The sequence below is a fragment of the Nannobrachium achirus genome (genome assembly GCF_963921795.1).
Source record: "Nannobrachium achirus genome assembly, chromosome: 5".
In the NCBI taxonomy this organism is placed as follows: Eukaryota; Metazoa; Chordata; class Actinopteri; order Myctophiformes; family Myctophidae; genus Nannobrachium; species Nannobrachium achirus.
The window spans coordinates 22304497-22325495 of record NC_137814.1 but is presented as its reverse complement, the minus strand read 5'-3'; the positions used below and the strand labels follow the sequence as shown (position 1 = coordinate 22325495).

The window sequence follows — 20999 nt, the reverse complement described above, 5'->3', positions numbered from 1 at the left end:
TTCCTCTAATAGATTAATACTGCTGCCTTACACAGCAAAGTAATTTAATTTTGCTAATTGATCTTAAAGTGTAAAACTGATTGACCTGTAAAGATTATTTTATTACATTAACATGTTTTTAATTAAGACATGTTTAATTAAATAAACATGCAGGATTTTGCTGTGTACCTAAAATGCACCATTACGTCATGCACATATAATACTTTGGATCAGAGCCATCTGCACAGTAAAATCTTCAGTGTCAAGTGTGGTAAATCTTTTTCACTTTTTACTGTGTTGTGTGTATACTGTTGCATGAGGCTGCTCCTAGTACAAAGGTTTTCAAAGTGGGTGACAGGGCACCCTGGGGTGCCGCGACGGCAGTCCAGGGGTGCCGCGAGATAATTTGATAATATTTTGAATTTATTTGGACATTTGAAAAAAGATTTAGTATCATTTTAAACTTGAAGTACAAAGTTATTTTCAGTCAGTTCTAACCAAAATGGCTATTATCTCAACGTTTTCCTCGCAACATAATCACTAATATCGTCACTGTTGGGCAGAAACCTCGTATCTCCAAGTTTCAAATGTGTACGTCTTTTGGTAAAGCAAAGCCCTGCTTCATCATACAAGACTGTCGCACAAAACTAGTGAAAACAGCTGATCTACAAGCACAGTGTGCTCCAGCAGTTTCTCCATTCACGGCCAGTAGATCGAGCTCACAATTCCCAATTGACGACCTTCACGATTGACCCACCGTTAGTTCCGGTTCAGATGGTAAACAAGGAAGGAGGCTCTATGTTATCATGGTTGTGCTATTTTAGCGAGAACGCCATGCCATCCTTGGCATCAAAAGTATTTTTGGAGAAAAATGGACTCTAAAGATCTGAAAATCCATTGTTTTCTATGGGATGGGAGCACTTTGCGTGCACGTGGACGTGTGATGGAAACAAATCGCGGACTTCACCAGTGCCACAGTGATAGATGGACCGAAGGTGAGCCCTCACCAGCTTTACTGTATATACAGTATATTTCGCGCAACATCGCAGGATCAGCACTCCGGACACCGTTTAATATTTCGCGAGACATCACAGGATCAGCACTAAATGAGTTACATTTCAATAACTGCACCTTTTCAGGAAGTGTGTCAATAACTGTGAATCGACATCATAACAAGTAGCCTAGGTTATGATTTCTTTTTTGTTTTGTTTGTTTGTTTTTGGCCAGTGATTGTGGCTGCAATCATTGTTGTTTATGGGACTATTATGCTGTGACGGAAGTATATGTGTATTCTGAAACAATTAATGATTGTAACTAAATAACCTTGCAAGTTACAACTGTGTTTTCTTTCATTTATATGGTAGAAGGCTTCGCCTCGTGCCACAACCCTGAAACAGTGGTAAATCAGCCAACAACCCACTCCCTCTCATGGTAAATGGCTTACATAAAGTTTCCCCAGGACTATAGTGTGTTGCCCTGTCGGGCAACTACACTAAATAGCGTATAAATCAGTGGTTGTCAAAGTTGGGTCCGGGGACCCCAGGGGTCCTTCAGGGGGGTTCCAACAACATGATTGATAGTTAGTTACTGGTCTGACTGGAACTCAGAGGGTGTACACATGGAACCAAATGGACCCTTATGGGGCTGTAACTCTGACAGTCTCAGAGGTATGAAGATCCGTGGGCTTATATATACCAAACAGGGGGTCCTTGAAATTAAAAACTTAGAGAACCACACTGGTGTAAATGGCCAGGCTTAGTCGCTTGCAGTGGTGACACTGCCTCAATTTTAGGTACTGTCCATGGTGCTGAAAGACGTTGGACAATCTTTTCACTCAAATACCATTGACAAAACCAAGGGTCTTCAACAGGGGGTCCGGAACCCCTAGAGGGTCATCAGAGTTGCAACAGGGGGTCCTCCAAATCTTTGAGTGATAGAAACCTTTTTCTCCTTTTTTATATTAACCATTTGAACCAAATAGCGTCCATATTCTGAGAAGAGAACTTTAGGCAAAAATAGCAGATCTACAAGCTCACAACGCCTGGCGCTGCGAGCTTGTAGATCGGCTATTTTCGGTATAAAGAGGTTTGGTGTAGTGGGGGAAAAGAGCAGACTATACAGAGTGAAAGGTCAAGTTTATGACGGTTCAAGTGGTTAAATATCTGAAAACACAAATTGACGAATCCAAAATACACTGATGATCGTGTTGTCAAACAATTAAACTATATGGAATCTATGAAAAGGTTGTGGGGGTCCCTGCTTCATCTCTCTCTCATAACTAAGGGGTCCTTGGCCTGAAAATGTTGAAGAACCCTGGACAAAACCCATTAAAAAGTGGGTGTCCACACTGCCCTTGCTTGACACCTGTTTTGAATCTGGCGGAACGGAAGACGTGTTTTCCTTTTCAGCTCTTTCCTCTTTCCCGTTTGTTTGAACAGAAATGACTTGAAACTAGAAGCAGTGCTCTTCCGAGCACAGGTCTCCACCAGGTCAGGTATTAATTATTGTGGCCTCCTGTTGGCGCTACATGTGAAAAGGGTGCCATGTCTTCTTTGGCCTTTAACTGTGACGATCACATGACTGTTGAGATACTGCCAATTCCATTACAATTGCTCGCTGTGTTCATGATTTGAGGCATTTTGTTCGAAACGGATCAATCCTGCAAAGTTTGGAGGCCAATCTTAGCCAATCAGGATGGAATATTTAATATCGGACAGATCCGTCTTAATCATATGACTGTAGAGATACTGTGTACTGATTTTTTGTTCATTTTGGGTAAATTCTGAAGGATCCAAAAATGTGTCTCACATAAGCCGGCCTCCTGGTGGCGCTATAAAAGACTGATGTGAAAAATGCAAGGAAAGGGTTTTTCCTTGGCCTCTAGGGAGTGTGCTTACAAAGTTTGAAACTGATCGGTGGGGTTATAGGTAAAACCACAAATCGGCCTGTTATAGCGCCACCATGAGGCGGAACGGAAGCATAATGGATCTCTCTCAGGACCCCAGGTGTCTCTAAGGGGGATCCTTTAATAAACATAAACATAAGCCTCTTATAAGAACTCATGCAGTGAACAGGTAGCTACAGGCTGTCTGTATAGGCTACGCTCAACTTGTGACATCTGGGTGGGAAAATCACAAGACATTCATGGAAGTTGCTCTGCATGAGACCCTGGGGGGTCCCAATATCTGATCTGCAGAGGAAAAAGTTGTTGTTTTTGGATAGGATTTTGCCTATTTGTGGCCAAACATCTTTATAGAACCCTCACCTCAGATAAAAATTTTAAAATTGTATCTCTGTCTCTAAAAACTAATACTGCATGAGTTCTCCTTATGTTGTCCTATCTCGGTGGGTCGGAACCCCCAGGGGGATCCTTACATGATTTTCTTGGTGGTCCCCCCAGATGACAGTGACGAGACAATATAAGGATTTTAAAGACCTTTTAAATACCCCCCCCCCCCCCCCAAAATAAATAAATAAAGAAACCAAAAAAGACCATTACTGCATAAAACACAATCAATAATAAAAAAATCACACCCGTGTGAAGTGGAGCTGTGTGTGTGTGTGTGTGTGTGTGTGTGTGTGTGTGTGTGTGTGGATCATGTGTACCGATTTTTGTGACATTTGAAGAAAATATGTAGGAAAAGGAGCAAAAAGTGTGTTTTGGAGAAAATTCAAGATGGCGGAAAATCTATCATGGCGCAAATGGGCGTGGCCTATATGGGGAGATGCGTCATGACCCAAGGAATCCAGGGAAAAAATATTTTAAATTTTCCGACCTACGGTTCAAGAGTTACAGGCCAAAACGTAAAGTGGGGTGTTATGGCGCCACCATGCGGCCAAATGACACAATTATTTTTCATTTAATCCTTGAAATCATTATGAACCTCCTCTCCAAGTCTTGAAACTCTAGCCCCTATGGTTTGCGAGAGACAAATAATTGAATGTGAGTTTTTGCGATTCCCATTATAAGTCAATGGGGAAAATTAATTCACTAATAAATTAATATCAATTAAACTATAGAACCTTTCTCTTAGAAAAGTAATAGCCCACGATTCCCGAGTAAGCCGGTCGATTTGACATATGGCGCGAGTGTGTGGTGGCAAAACTGTGGGACTAGTGGCGTGCCGAAGTTTAGGAAGTTCAGGCTACATACAGACACACAGACAGACAGACAGACAGACACACAGACAGACAGACAGACCCACACGGCCACGTATAGGGAGCCTGTGCTTCACACAGCTCCAAAAATCACACCCGTGTGAAGTGGAGCTGTGTGTGTGTGTGTGTGTGTGTGTGTGTGTGTGTGTGTGTGTGTGTGTGTGTGTGTGTGTGTGTGTGGATCATGTGTACCGATTTTTGTGACATTTGAAGAAAATATGTAGGAAAAGGAGCAAAAAGTGTGTTTTGGAGAAAATTCAAGATGGCGGAAAATCTATCATGGCGCAAATGGGCGTGGCCTATATGGGGAGATGCGTCATGACCCAAGGAATCCAGGGAAAAAATATTTTTAATTTTCCGACCTACGGTTCAAGAGTTACAGGCCAAAACGTAAAGTGGGGTGTTATGGCGCCACCATGAGGCCAAATGACACAATTATTTTTTATTTAATCCTTGAAATCATTATGAACCTCCTCTCCAAGTCTTGAAACTCTAGCCCCTATGGTTTGCGAGAGACAAATAATTGAATGTGAGTTTTTGCGATTCCCATTATAAGTCAATGGGGAAAATTAATTCACTAATAAATTAATATCAATTAAACTATAGTACCTTTCTCTTAGAAAAGTAATAGCCCACGATTCCCGAGTAAGCCGGTCGATTTGACATATGGCGCGAGTGTGTGGTGGCAAAACTGTGGGACTAGTGGCGTGCCGAAGTTTAGGAAGTTCAGGCTACATACACACACACACACACACAGACACACAGACCCACACGACCACGTATAGGGAGCCTGTGCTTCACACAGCTCCAAAACCCATGGTCATACATTGGCCAAATTGTCATAATGTAAGAAAGAGGAACATATTGTGGAGTTGTGGGCTTGTAGATCTTCTATTTTCACAATCTGTGGAACAGCGTCAAACTAAATGTAATGCCTCAACTCCTTTAATGGTTGTCAGGGTGGTGGTGGGGGGGGGTCCCCAGTTCATTTTTTTGGGGGGTCCCAGCCTGAAAAGAAGAAACACTGGTCCATCTCACTGCATGGTTCTCAACATGTGTTCCGGCCCGGGGACCTCTAGGGGTCCTTGAGGGGATTCTGGGGGTCCTCAAAGTGATTGATAGTTAGTTAGGAACCAAATGGACCTTTACTGGTCTGACTGGAACTCAGAGTGTGTAGGCCTACACATGGAACCAAATGGACCCATAAGGGTTCATCATAGGCTAATGGTCCATGTTGTAAGGGACCATTTGGGTTCCATAAACTCTCAGAGTTAAATTAGCACTGAGTAGCCTATTAGCCTATGGGTCCCAGAGATTACAAATAAATACAATAAAAATAAAACGGGGGTCTGTGCCTCTGTGGATCTGTGGCCTATTGATGCATATGCATATCAAAACTGGGCTGGGGTCCTTGAAATGTAGGCTAAAGTCAAGAGTTGAACATCACTGGTCTATCTATCTGTCTGTCTGTCTGTCTGTCTGTCTGTCTGTCTGTCTGTCTGTCTGTCTGTCTGTCTGTCTGTCTATCTGGCGACGACCTTATAACCACTTGCCCTGAACCCCTGCATCCCTATAACAATTCTATAATAGCCTGGGGTAACAGCCATAAAACGCATTGCGTTGTTGTGAGCTTGTATGTATCGGCTGTTTTGGGCTAAAAGAGATTTGGTGTAGAGGGAAAAGGGCTACAGTAGGCTACAGACAGTTGCCAACTCTGGTCCGTTTTACTCCGTCTAGAGAGGGTTTGAGTTGTTTAAAGCCCCGAAGGAGCTGACAGCAGCCTGTTCTGTGTGTGCTGCTGCTGCTGCAGCGGCGGACGGACGGCACATGGTGAGTGCGCGCTGCGCTGGCGTGCCGCATCGGCAGCACTAACAACACGACAACCTACCTATCATCATTTGAAGACAGCATCTCCCCGACGTGCACCACGTCTCCAGAAGATAGCAGCAGTGTGGAGCAGCGGAGGGGCCAGCGGGTGATCGGGTTTTTTTTTTAGCCAAACGATCGCCGCGGTTCATTGGGTTCAAGTAACTCCGTTGACTGAACGAACACCGATGGCTTCACCACGTCGGCACAAATTGGTTCCACTGAAAATTACGCAACGGTAAGTAAAAGGTCCGTTGTTATTCTTGCCTTCGTGCGCGCTTTTCCCTATCCCAGCCAGTGGTTTCTGGTTCACCCACCGAGCCTAAAGAGGTAGCTGAGTGGGATTGCTGATTGTGTTGTTGCGACAAGTATTGGCAACCGATAAATACCTGTTTTATCTATTTATTTATTTATTCATGTATTTATTATCATCATTATTATTATTATTAATCTTTTTTTGCCGGGGAGACTATCAATAAGGGCTGTTGTGGATTGATTTTTTATTACTGATGTCTTCCCCTTGCGAAGAAAAGGTCATTCACACACCAGACAGTGCATTGATAAATGCATGGGTAATGGGAACCTATAGCCTATACAGCTGTACAAAAAAAGGGAGGGGGGGACACACCGTTAACGATAGGAGAATGTAGCCTATATTGTGTCCTACCTTAATTAGCCAGGCTATTTTGCGCACTCTGCTTACAAATCCCTTGAGTTTTGGTATAAGCGTGGACATAAATGATCATAGCAGGAGTCAGGACACCAATAATCAGTCTCGCAGTATATCTAGCCTATACAGCCTAATCTATCTTGCAGCAAGATGGGCTTGAGCCTGCAATGTGTCACCCAATCATTTAGATTGGGCACAGTGCAATTCCCATTTACAACACCAGAATCCTTGTTTGTTTGGCATTTAGTTAAGTGAATAGGCCTATACTCGTGTCTAAACAGCATCCTTTTTAAAGTTCGAATTAATTATTCATGGGCCATGATGTTCTGAGGAGTCCAGAGGTTGTCAGCTTGATCCAGATCTATTCTGTATTCAGAAGCCTGGACACAGCGATCAAAGCAGAGCCTGTACATTTCTGCTCCTTCTTTTCTACAGTATGTGGGCGTTTGGTACATCAGCGGTTCTCAAACATTTTCATGTCAAGGACCCCCACATTTAGGCTATATGTATTTGGCCACGGACCGGACCCTCAACTGAAAAGATTAAGTGCCAGGCCAGGGACCACCATGGATTTGTGTTTTCATGACATGTTTTCCTAAATTATTAAAAATATGTCATGATTTATCAAAATCTTATAGCAGTTCAACAAGCTCACTTGTGAGCCTCTAGAATAGATAATGTATTGTAATTCTTAATATAGCCAAATCAAATTACGCTTAAACTGATTGCGATGCTGCATTAACTCATTTCGCTGGGGACCCTCCATGGAGGAATCCCCCCTCAAGGACCCCTGGGGGTCCACGGACCCCACTTTGAGAACCCCTGGCTTGATCACAAAATGATCGAGCTGAGTGTGTATAGTACAGATGATCATTTCTACAGTCCTCCTCTCCTCCTGGCCGGCTACACTGTAGCTACTGTATGTGGGCGTTTGATGCTGCACATGGAGGCTTATACAATGCATCATGCCTGGTCCTTTACGCTCACATGTCAACCCAACGAGCAGTGATTATGATGTGTTAATTCATGGATGTGTAATCGTTCGTGTCCTTCCTCATCTCTCTCTATCCATATCTCCCTCTGTGTGTGTGTGTGTGTGTGTGTGTGTGTGTGTGTGTGTGTGTGTGTGTGTGTGTGTGTGTGGTGTGTGTGTGTGGGCGTGCGTGCGTGTGCGTGCACCTCCTCCTGTTTGTGGCACCCCGGAGCAGTTTCCTTAGCAGGTAAGAGAGTTGCTGCTTAGATCAAACCGTCTTGTGAGTGATTGCCAAACCAGTGGCGTCAGTTCAGAAAAAGCTAAGGTATGGCAACATGACTGGTGTCTTGCACGTGCGCCTTCGCGCGCGTGCAAGACACCAGTCATGTTGCCATCAAATGTTGCCATTTGAGCTTGTAGATCTGCTATTTTTGCTTCTTTTGTATGAGATATGACAAAGTAGGACGTAGCAATATGCAATGTGGCCCTCTGGAGTGAAGGTGGAAATATAGTGGCCCTCGCCATCATCAAAGTCAGGGGTGGGCCCTGATTTACATGGTGTTGGTGGTGGTGGGTGCCCCCCCCACCCAACGCATTCTGTTCAGGCTGACTTCAGTTCTGTCACGTTGCCTCCTTGCGTTGCTGCCTATTAGCAGGCCCTGTCTTTACTATCGGACTAGCGGTCCTGGCGTTGATTAATTAGACCAGATCTAGATTAATTCAGAGTCCTTAAAAGCACAAAACCACATCCCAAGGTGTCAAAACTCATTAAGGATCACAAAATACGGTTTGACACGCAACTGGCTTTTGCAGACGGGGAGGCAATTTATAATGTGTTCAAAGCAAACTTCTGTAACTCAAATCTCTGCTTCAACAACAGATTTTGAGATGGGGGTCCGCGGCCAAATGCGTGTAATTTTGGGTGTCCTTGACATGAAAAAGTTTGAGAACCACTGATTTACAGTACAAGGAGGATTTAGAAGACATTTATAGAATCGGGTCAGAATATTCAAAGACTTTCAAAGACGACTTTTCAAAAATAGCAGATCTACAAGCTCGCGGCGTGGCACTCTGTGCCGTGCTGTGCGCTTGTATATCTGCTATTTTCTTGTAGTTAATGCATAAAATAATCGTTAAAGTAATAATGAGTAATAATGCGTGCCAGGTCTGCTATGCAATTACTGTACAATGCCAGTGGTTCTCAAACGTTTTTTTTATTTTTTTTTATTTCAAGGACCACCATGACAGACCTGTAAGGGTCCTTTTGGAAACCCCCTATAATCGCTTAGACAGGGGTCTTCAACAGGGCCCCTAGGGGGTCTTTTCCGAGTTATTACAGGGTGGCCGCCAAATCTTTGCGATATAGGATCATTCTTCCTATTCCCAAATTAACAACTTGAACCCTTGTATCCCTATTCTGAGGAGAACCTAAGCCAAAAATAGCAAATCTACAAGCGCTCAACGCCTCACAGCGTAGATCGGCTATTTTCAGCAAATAGGTTTGGTGTAGAGGTAAAAAAGAGCAGACCAAGTACAGAGTGAAAGTTCAAGTTAACTAAAAACACAAATCCAACATAGACTGATGACAATGCTGTCAAACATGTCCATGAATCTATCTATGAAATCGATGAAAATCTGCGTCACGCATTTATATAATATGTAGAGAGAGGGGTTCCCTGCTTCATCTCTCCCGGGCCTCAGCTAAGGGGTCCCTGGCCTGAAAACGTTGAAGACCCCTGCACTAAGAGGGAATCTTTCAAATCTTAAACGACCCCAACCCTAATTGTGATGCAACCCATTATCCCAAGTATTCAACATTTTTGAAAAAAACTGAGCTCTTTTGAGATTTGTTGTTTTGGTAGCCTTTAATGACATGGTCAAAGATAGGCATACCAGGTTGAAATTGGTTACGAAATGAACCAACATCCACAGGCAAAATTCTTCCCTTTCCAATGCTTGTTTTCATACAGCGGTTTATGGTGTATGTGTCATTATTCTATGGAGGGGTTTATGCCTAAATTAATTTTTCAAAATGCTTTCAATGTGCTTGAAAGTTTTATATTGCCATTAATATTAGATACTGTACTCTACACTACTGAATATTCCGTCATTGATTTCACCAGCCATCCAGAGCGCTCTTCTCGAACAAAAGCTTTCCCTCTGTTTTGTGCTTTATGAATTCATATTTATGAATTCATATTTATTCATAACAAGTAGCGCTTCTCCCCCCAAATGGATACACATGCGGTATGAGCATATTCTGAAGAGGATTTAAGAACCAATGAAAAAGAGAGAAAAAAAGAAGAAAATTCAAAATATATAAATATATAAATGTTAAAAATTGTTAGTGTAGCTCAGGGCTGACGTTTGTCTGTGTGTCTTCTCAGATCCCTTAATGTTGAAGTACGTTGAAGCCACGGGGAGCGCACGTGGACCATCCCTGTGAACACACTGTGTGTGTGTGCATGCACACACACACACACGCACACACACACTACAAACACCACCTTTTGTGTCTCCTTTCGGGGACTGATTCACCTCAGAGACAATGAGAGGATATCTTCTGGCTGTGATCCTTCTTCTGCCCCTGGTGAGTAAGGGGTGTGTGTGTGTGTGTGTGTGTGTGTGTGTGTGCGCGTGCCTGTGTGTTTGTGTGAGAGAGAGAGTATGCGTGCATGTGTGCACACACTCGCAAATGTGTGTATTTGCATGTTCATGCGATTGTAGTGATGCGCGGAAGCGGGGATTGAACCCAGGACTCCCACTCGCCAGACCAACACACAAACCAATAGGGCTGAGTCCGATTGGCAGGGCTGCTGTGGGCTGGTTCATGGCTGTACTAATTATGGGGGCTACAATCACCCCCCCCCCCGATCTTTAGAGTGCGTCCTCTCGCTTCACACTTCACGCCGCGGACCGCCACACACAACGTCCCTTGTGTCCCTCACGCGAGGATATCACGCTCCTCGTCCTGCCGACCACGCCAGATTGTAGTGATGCGCGTCAGCGGGGATTGAACCCGAGACTCCCACTCGCCAGACAAACGCACAAAGCGTCGTGCCAATAGGGCTGAGCCCGATTGGCAGGGCTGTTGTGGGCTGGTTTATGGCTGTACTAATTATGGGGGCTACACGTGCATGACTACCGGTATATACGTGTAGTAGAAGGACATGCATTTGTTCATATACAAAGACATACGCATGCCTGTCTGTGTACATGTGAGGCCATGTCAGACATTCTTTGGAAATGATCTGGAGGATGCACAAGGACATTACCAAACATGTACCAGTTCCCAGATCAGCTTTGTCTTTATACTGACCTCCTCTTTGGAACAATAACACACAGCCAGGCTGACCAGAGAACTGCTTGTTAAGCTGCCCTGAGTCCCATTTCATTAGCACACCTTTGTGTGGAGAGATACGAAGCATTTTACCCTGTTCAATCTGGATGTTAGGATTAATATTACCAGTAAGACGCCTAAGGGCGCAGTGTGGTTGGCCTAACAGGGCGTCATCTGGGAAAGATGTAGAGGTCAGCTCCATATATGGAGATCCAGTCATCTCCATCTGGGAATCAGATGTAGAGGACAGTGATCTCCATATATGGGCATAAAAGGGACAAAGACGTAATTAATTTGCAAGTGTGACTCGTGTTAAAGGGATCTTTAACTATTAAACTAAGGGCGCAGTGTGGTTGGCCTAACAGGGCATCATCTGGGAAAGATGTAGAGGTCAGCTCCATATATGGAGATCCAGTCGTCTCCATCTGGGAATCAGATGTAGAGGACAGGGATCTCCATATATGGGCATAAAAAGGACGAAGACGTAATTAATTCGCAAGTGTGACTCGTGTTGCGGCAACCTCACTGGTTTAACTGACACAATATGTCCATTATGTGCCAAGAAAGATATGGGCTTAATATTGATGGCATAAAAGGGATTCTGCTTCTTCTTCTTTCGTGTATCATCGTCCTTGATGATTAAGCCCATATCTGGGCTTAATATTGATGGCATAAAAGGGATTCTATTAGTGCAGTTGCCCTAACAGGGCATCATCTGGGAATCAGATGTAGAGATCAGCTCCATATATGGAGATCTAGGTGATGATCCAGTCGTCTCCATGTATGGATATCCAGGGTTTGATCTTTGATGAGGTGATGTCACAACAATGTGATGTCAACAATGTGTTGTCACAACAATGTGATGTCACAACAGCTATAGACTATAGACATTGAGACGTTACTCGCGTACGGACAAGATGTGATGTGACGGTTTTCAAAACCCATTAGAATTTTTGATTTAAGCTGTATAGTATTAGTGAAGAGAGACAGGAAACAGGGAGAGAGACACTGGGAATGACACTTAGCAAAGGACGTCGGGCTCGGGACTCAAACCCGCGACGCGCTGTCAGGCTACATTGAGCCTAAGTGCCCAGGCCACTAGGCCAGCTGTCCAGGCGTTTCATATTCTAACTGGTTGTGTTTTTTTTATTTTTTTCATCATAAATTAACATCCTACTTGATCACACTACAGCGTCACCAAAAGTATCAAAAGTAGCAGATCCACAAGCTCGAAACGTGGCGTGAAGCCGCTTTGAGCTTGAAGATCTCCTACTTTTGCTATTTTCGAATTTGAATCCGGAATCCGATATACAGCAACAATACAGTACGTTTTTCAGAAAACTCTAAATCCAGATGGATGCCACATCTGGATTTACAAGGTGTTCATGTTTGTAGAATCGGCCTCGGGTCTTAAAGGACAACTTTAGTTTTTTACAACAAGGGTTCATATTTTAGATTGTAATTAAATAATATAAAAGATGAATGACTTTCTATTGTTTTAGAGATTCTTATTTCAGTGGTTGGGGGCATGCGTACAAGTGGCTAAATATGTAATTTTACACAGAATAAGCCCATTCCCAAGATACAACGCAATATTTCATGGTTGGATGTGATGTGACTTATGGGGGCAAGAAGTGTTACTGTAAATAGCAATAAAGAAACCTCTGGCTTATTGTGTCTAAAAAGACATATTTAGCCACTTGTACGCATGCCCCCATGCGTGCACTGCGCATGCCCCACATTTTAGCATGGTAAACGCGATAAAACAATAGAACGAAGCAAATGAAAACATTTTAACACTCACATTGGTGTTGAGTTTTGGGCACTTTCTTCCTGACACAATTCAGAATTTTACGAGTTTTCAAACAGACCAAAGAATGCTTTATGGTCAGCGTTAATGTCAAGTATACTATGAGTCATACCTATTCAGTTGACTGTAATGTCAAGTATGCTATGAGTGACTCATACGTATTCTTCTGTTGACCGTTTTATAATTAAATGCCAATAATTGTGGAGTAGATCAGTGGTTCTGAAACGTTTTAAACTCAAGGACCCCCATAACTCTGGGAGTGTACAAACGGAACCAAATGGACCCATGGAATGCACAGTTGCAAAAACGGTTTATATTAAAAAAAATCAAACCTTGGTTCGAAGTGGAGCCGTGAAATTGAGCACTTCCAGATCTATGTTTTTGATTCTATGTGTTCCCCCCTGTGTGTGTGTGTGCGTGTGTGTGCCTGGCCTGAAAACAGCGCCCCTCCCTTAACATGTGTGGTCATAAAAGGTACTGTTCGAACTCAACGGGACAGTTCTCACTGGTGAGACAGGACACACATTGCCACTCAGAGGGAGACCATGGGCTCCGCCCACGGCTCCAAAAAAAGGCATCTAGTGTTAGTAATGCCCATATGATTACCACAGATAAGCTCTAAAAGTGTGAAAAACATATTTTTCATTTCACTAGGTCTTTAAAGGTTTTCTGTTGAGGTCGGTGAGGACAGGGCAACTTGGAGTGCTGTGTCTTCTACTGACCACACTTTAAGCTGGGAGGCCAGATGTACTTGGTCTGGCTGTCCCATCCCCCCAGCTTCAGTGCACCTCCAGTGGCACTACCAGCTGTTTATGTCTGCCACCATTGATGGGATGATGTTGATTTGATGAATTGATTGAATACTTTATTAGACAGAATTGGAAAAACAGCACGAGGTACGTGCAATTAGCTGAAAGTCACGGGGACTTGTTTCCATTGTGGTCCTATGTACAATTCAACGTTTCGAACGCTAAATGTTTTTGGTGTTTGGCGTTGGGACTCCCTTTTTTCCGGGTGTTTCGCCTTGATTCCAACAGGACCTGCGCGACCAAAGTGAAGCGATAGAAGCGACTAGAATAGAAGAAATAGCTTCAGGTTTGGTCGCAGCTTGAGATGGGGCAACATCGCTGGAGTGGGTTTGGTGCCTTTGTCCATCTTTCTCCCATAGCTGCTAGTGATGTGTCGTTCATGAGTGAGTCGTTCATAAGAATCGAATCATTAGCAAGACTCGTGAGCGATTCGCTCAAATCCCTGAAATGTGTCACACTTTCGTTCACACCCCCACCCCCCCCCCCCCCCTCTAATTATAGACTCTGGCACACAGGACGCGACGGTGGGCTGTACTCGCCGAACGTGAACAAATCTTTTGAACGGATCATTACCGGGAACGTGTAACGAAATGATTCATTCACCGAAATGAACGGGATTGCCCATCACTAATAGCTGCTACTTGAACCCCACATCCTGCACCAATATACTGTAACAGGTGGAGTGTTTGTAGTGACAAGAACTTGTGCTTTCATTTTTATAGCAGTCCCTCTGCCCCTTACTTACACAGCATGGCTACAGGATAATCATGCTTATTAGCAACAGAACACACACGCACGCACGCACACACGCACGCACCCATGCAGCACCCATGCAGCACGCACACACGCACACACAGTACACACACAGCACTGTGGCCCTAAGGGAGGTTACTAACCAAATGCATAACTCCACTCATGGTGTAAAATCCCTTCTCATAAACACATTGCCTCTGGGCATGCTGGGAACTCCGCCCACCTACCGCCAAACACTACAGGATTTTTTGGGGGGGAAAAGCAAACAGTACTAAGTTCTTAGTAAACAGTGTGATTTACTAATTTGTGTTGCACCATTCAAACCATGAATCCGTTGCAAGGAATGTGTGTGGTTGTGATAGGAAACAACAGGAAACAACAGTCAAAACAATGAACTCACTTTTGACACTGTAAACATATTAGTTTGATAGTTGCTTATTGGTAGCTGCTGCTAACTTATACAGCAGCAGTAGTACCTGCTCGTTTTGGTTGGTATATTATTTATATGATATTCATAACTGGCTTGCGTGGCACAGTAGTAATATGGAAATCACAAAGAGCAGCTGTAACTGACCACTGGTGTCCTCCACTAGCTGTAATTGTGTCTTCAACAGGGGGTCTGGGACCCCTAGTCCATATTCTGAGAACTTTAGCCAAAAATAGCAGATCTACAAGCTCACAACGAGCTTGTAGATCGGATATTTTCGGCAAAGAAGTTTGGTTTGGAGGAGAAAAAGAGCAGACTAAGTACGGAGTGAAAGGTCAAGTTTATTAAGTATTGACGGTTCAAGTGGTTAAATATCTGAAAACACAAATTGACATGAATCCAAAATACACTGATCATTGTGCTGTCAAATGATGAAACTATTTGTTATCTACAGTATGGGTTGTGGGGGTTCCCTGCTTCATCTCTCTCTTGACTAAGGGGTCCTTGGCCTGAAAACGTTAGAAGACCCCTATACTAGAGCAAATGCCTTGCTCGAGGGTAGCGTACGGTTGTTGAGAGAATGAGGCGAGAGGGTTACAGTATTAATTTATTTCCCTCATGCATGATTCTCCGGTCACAAGCTCGCTTCCCCAACCTTAAGGCTACCGCCGTCTCCTGGTGCCGGTGAAGTGTCTTTTTTTAAAATTATGTCTTTGCCCTTACAGTGCAGTTGACTTACCACATTATTCCCCATTCTCAACCTTCACGGCCAATGAGGCAGCTGGAGGAACCGTCGGTGTTGTGTCGAATGTCACTGTATGGTGCGCCAGAGGTCAACCGGATCCAATGGGATTTTTATTAGCTGGGCTGGGCAGTGTGGCGCATGGTCGGGACTGACTGTCTGTGTTATATGGCCCTCTCACAGCCTGAGGGGAAGAACGGGCTGCTGCTTTTACAAAATGGGTGGCTTATCTGGATGCCACATCTGCTTTCGAGAGAGGAGAACAGGAGCAAATGAAGAGCATGGAGGGTACTATTATAAAGGAGTGCAGGACAGACAAGGAAAAAGAGAATCAGTAGAGAAAGGGGATAGAGGTGACAGGAGAGGTTGGGATTTAGCAGCTGGCCAGAGAATGAACTCAAAAGCATGTAGACACAAATGGATGTCATCCAAATAAGATAGCGTTGCTGGATTTACAATAAGATGAACAGTAAATCAGCCAGGCAAATACTTCTCTGTATTTGCTTTAATATACCGGTACTTGTTTTATGTAATGGATGGAGTATGCCAGATCACAACAACGGAGGACAGCATTGGTCAATTTGTCAGCCACGGCGGTAAAAAAGAAAATACTGGTAATGACATTTAAATACCATCCAGTGATTGCGCATACTTTTAGAGAGGTGTTGTGTTGCCCTCTGTGGAGAATTCCAACTGCGCTGACTGATGATTTGTCAAGGAAAATGGTCTGGATTTCTATAACCCCTTTATTCCAAGTGCTTTACAATGTGCGGAACATTCACCTATTCACACGCACCGAGGTACAAACATTCTCATCAGGAGCGATTATGGGTTCAGTGGCCAGACTGTTGCCTCCCACAATTTTCAAATGCTTCCAGTCTGGGACCCCTAGTCCATATTCTGAGAACTTTAGCCAAAAAATAGCAGATCTACAAGCTCACAACACCTCGCGCTGTGAGGCGTTGTGAGCTTGAAGATCGGGTATTTTCGGCAAAGATGTTTGGTTTGGAGGAGAAAAAGAGCAGACTAAGTACAGAGTGAAAGTCGGAAGCTTTGATCATGAGTAAAATATAAAGCGGATGTGAAGTCTCCTCCCCAATTCCGTTTCGTCTTTACAGCCACACAAATTTAATGGAATGGAAATGCCAGCTTCCTGACTCAGATTTCGGTGTAGTTCCAGACTCTATATAGCAGTGGTTCTCAAAGTGGATTCCAGGGACTCTGTGGATTCCAGACCCTTATGGGGTTCTAAATTGACCCATAAAAGTATGTAACTCTGACAGTGTACAGATGAGTACAGATTTGGGGAGATCTTTAAATTTGAAAGTTTGAGAAACACTGCAGAGATTGTGGAATAGGCGAAACTACTGATATAGCAACATGAGTTATTTCAGAAAACGGTCAGGATTTAGAAGATATTTGCAGAATCGGCTAGGAGACGATGGTGATGAACATAGTACCACAACAGTTGTTGACTTATCGCAAGCACACTTCAGATATCAGTCTCAGTCATGTTAGTCAGTGACCCACTGGGTGGGTGTTGGTGATGTTTCCGGGCGCCTGGTGTGCTTGCAGACGCCCGACTGTGTGTTTCCACTTGCTGACTCCTCAGTGTGGAGTGTGTGTGACAGAGCACAGCTGGACCGCCGAGAAACGCTTGCAGAGAACAACAGCAGATACTGGACACACTCTCTTCTCCCCCGAACCAGCTGCTCACTCTTTAGGCGTGTGTGTGTGTGTGTGTGTGTGTGTATGTGTGTGTGTGTGTGTGTGTGTGTGTGTGTGTGTGTGTGTGTGTGTGTGTGTGTGTGTGTGTGTGTGTGTGTGTGTGCATGCGTGTGCGTGCGCGTCACATGCACATTGTATGCATTGTGCATATTGTCACTGTGAGGCAGAAAACTTGTACTGTATGTCCAAGCTTCAAATGTGCATGTTTTTTGGTAAATTAAAGCCCTACTTCATCGTACAAAAGTGTTGCACAAAAGTAGTGGAAATAGCAGATCTACAAGCACACAACGCCTCGCATCCTCGCTTCGCAAGGTGTTGTGTGCTTGTAGATCGGCTATTTTCACTATTTTGAATTGTTTTTAAAATAATAGCAAAAAAAGGAAGGTTTTGGACATACAAGGTTTCCACCCGACGGTATGGTGATACACATACTGTACATTCATGCTCAACTAAATGTAGCATATCGTTGCTGTCGTGCTGAAGCCTCCTATCTCCATAATCGAACCTTTTGTGTTTTTTCGTAAATTAACGTCCTACTTGATCATACTACAGCGTCACACGAAAGCATCCAAAGTAGCAGATCCACAAGCTCGAAATGCGACGCAATGCTGCTTTTGCTTTTGAAGTTGAATCCTGAAAAGTAACAGTTTTGGACATAATATTATGAGGTTTCCAGCCGACAGAGACGATATTTGGTTTGCTTGACGACTTCCGTGTGCTTTCGTGCGTGCTGCAACGTGTGATTGAATGCATGCGCTTGGTGATGAATACACCTATGAAAACCAGTTGCATTCAGTCAAACGAAACAGCCACATTATGTAGCATTCCATCCAAGGCTGCCTTGGTGTAAAAGCAACAAAAGAATAAATAATCATACTTAAGTTACATGGCCGTGTCTGATCCTGTGCCAGACAGATTTTACCCATCACTGTACCGTACGGCTCTGGCCGTTTCTGCAGGCTGCTTAGCAACATGGATGCTTCTTACTGAACACAAAGGGCTCTTTCTAACAAAGGCTGGTGGTTCCATTGAAATGCATCGTTTATCATTTTTACCACTTAAAAGATACCGGTTTATATCAACAACACAAAACATTGACACTTTTATGTCCATTCGATGTAAAAAAGAAAATCGTGTTGATTTGAGTCAAGGATTCTAGTCGTATAGCATGAGAAACCATAACATTGCACTGTTTCAAATGGTGTCTACTTGTTCTGACATCACGCTCTGACATCACTGTGATGTCAGGGGAACCACACTAACAGAAATCCCTTTATGCCCTTATGCCCCTTATGGAGATCCCTGATGTCATCAATATTAAGCCCACATCTAACAGGACTTCATATGGGAATGACCATTTATGGAGGAAGACAGCCCATATCGGTGTGGCTGGTTCTACAGACAGGGATCTCCATATATGGGCATAAACGTTCACATAACGAATAACTGAGTAAGCATGTTTTGGGGTCTCACAGCATATCTCCATATACAGTACTTGGATATCCATATACCGGTATGGGTACCAGGGGTCTCCATATTTGGTCAACTGGTCCGATATAGTACATCACTGGCCAGATGGCCAAGACATGGCGCGACCTGGTTGCTTGTCGCCCTGAGGCGTCTTACTGGTAATATAGTTTAGATCTTTTCGACAGTTCTTTCCTGTGCTGCCCCGGTGCACCATGTGTATTCTGGGGCATCTCTACCGTGGAATCCCTCAGCGGTGTGACGATCCATGGAGGCCCCGCCGCGGCGCCGCCTGTTCATAACAGTGGACACATATAGAGAGAGATGAGTCATCCATGGCCCAGAGAGCTGGAGTATATTATACATATCGTCGTTGTCGGGTGGAAACCTTGTATGTCCAAGACCGTTCGTCTTGTATTCATCATTTTAAAAATGAACTAAACTAGTGAAATAGCAGATCTACAAGCACACAAGCACCTTTACTTCACTCGAGTTTTCCTTCCGCTACGTTTCAAAGGCCAGGGGATGTACTTGTACATCAAGCTACCTCACGCTACACAAACACGACATAGGCTGCTGACCAATGGGCCATGCGGCTCGAAAACCGTTGTCTGACTTGTCTCCGTACACTCACTTTGGGAGTCTTTCATCAGAGCAAGTCATCTCTTTTGTCTTCATTGTCATTGTCTACACATTCATTGTCAGCCTCTGCCCATCATTCTCTCTGATTTATATTGTTCTCTCTCATTTATAACAGCTTGTAGTGAGTTGAATGTGCGTGGATGTGGACATTAAGGCTGTCATTTTGGTGAATGTTGAGACTTTTATGATGTACTGTATACAGTATGCTAGTATACACACACACACACATACACACACACACACACACACACACACACACACACACACACACACACAAAGAAGGTGGAGGGAGTGAAATGTGGAGGTAGAAAAAAAAAAAAAGAGAAATACAATGGCTGAAAGGATGGATGATAGCGTTCCATAGACAGTGAGAGGAAGAGAGCTACTGTATACTGTGGTGAGCCTGAAAGCTCCTTATAGAAAACACTGATAAATATGCCCCCCCCCCCGTTACTGCAGACGGGTAAATGTTCCCCCTGACTGCAGCAGCACGTCTGGTCTGACAGACTGCTGCCCGGTGGCTCCACAGTGTCCCCTGTCTCCACCAGGGGTGTCGCACCAAATTATGGGCCCCGGGTACAAGGATTCACTGCGGGGCCCCTGTGCTTTAACTATTGAAAAATAGCAGATATACAAGCTCACAGCGCGGCACCGAGTGCCGCGCTGCGAGCTTGTAGATCTGCTATTTTTGATAAATCATGAAAATCTTTGAATATTTCAAATCCTTCTGAGGTTTTTTGAAAAATCTATGTTTCTATGTCAGTGGAGCTCAAACCTTTTCATGTGAAGGACCCCCCAAATGGTATGTATTTGGCCACGGACCCGCATCTCAAAATATTTAGTTCCAGGGACCCCCCAGAAGCAAAATTTGAGTTACAAATGTTCGCTTAAAAAATACATATATTCAAAGATTTGCACACATTTTCACGACTTTTCAAAAATAACAGATCTACAAGCTTGTATATCTGCTATTTTTCAATAGCTAAAGTATAAAATAATTAAGGCCCCTCCACCACCTTGGGCCCTAGTAACTCAGTCCCACTTTCCTACCCCTTGTGACGCCCCTGGTCTCCACTGCAAAACACTGTTCTGCACCGCGTGTAATAGATCGTTGCTGTCGCGTGGAAACCTTGTATGTCCACAGCCGTTCGTTTTGTATTTATCATTTAAAAAATGATTTAAAATAGTTAAAATAGACAGGGCGCCCGCTGACCTACTGGTCCAGGCGCAATGGCGCATACCACTTAGGCATTGTGCCACATAGGCATGGATGCCTGGCGGCGTCGCCGGTTTGATTCCCAATCCGGACGACCTTTGCCGTGTGTCACTCCCCCGTTTCCTGTCAGTCTACTGTCCTATCAATAAAGGCATAAAAGCCCCCCCCCCCCCCCCCCCCCAAAAAAAAAAGAAAAAAGAAAATAGACAATCTACAGGGCTTTACTTTACGAAAAAAGGTTTTTGCCTGACAACGACGATATCTACACGTACACATGTGTGTTCATTTATCTCTAAATGTGTACAAAGATTTAACAATTTAATTTGAACCACCTGTGTGTGTGTGTGTGTGTGTGTGTGTGTGTGTGTGCGCGTGCGTGCGTGCGTGCGTGCGTGCGTGCGTGCGTGCGTGCGTGCGTA

The 20999-nt window shown here is 44.0% G+C and overlaps 1 protein-coding gene across 1 annotated transcript in view; it reads left to right on the top strand.

Annotated features, from left to right (window-relative positions):
- Positions 1–10194: 10194 nt before the first annotated feature.
- adcyap1r1a (adenylate cyclase activating polypeptide 1a (pituitary) receptor type I) overlaps positions 10195–20999 on the top strand; it is a gene marked incomplete at both ends in the record, with an annotated part of 49991 nt that continues 39186 nt past the window's right edge. The window contains one exon of the mRNA XM_080726871.1: positions 10195–10236. Within this exon, the coding sequence (XP_080582997.1) occupies positions 10195–10236 (42 nt within the window). The remainder of the gene's footprint in view (positions 10237–20999) is intronic.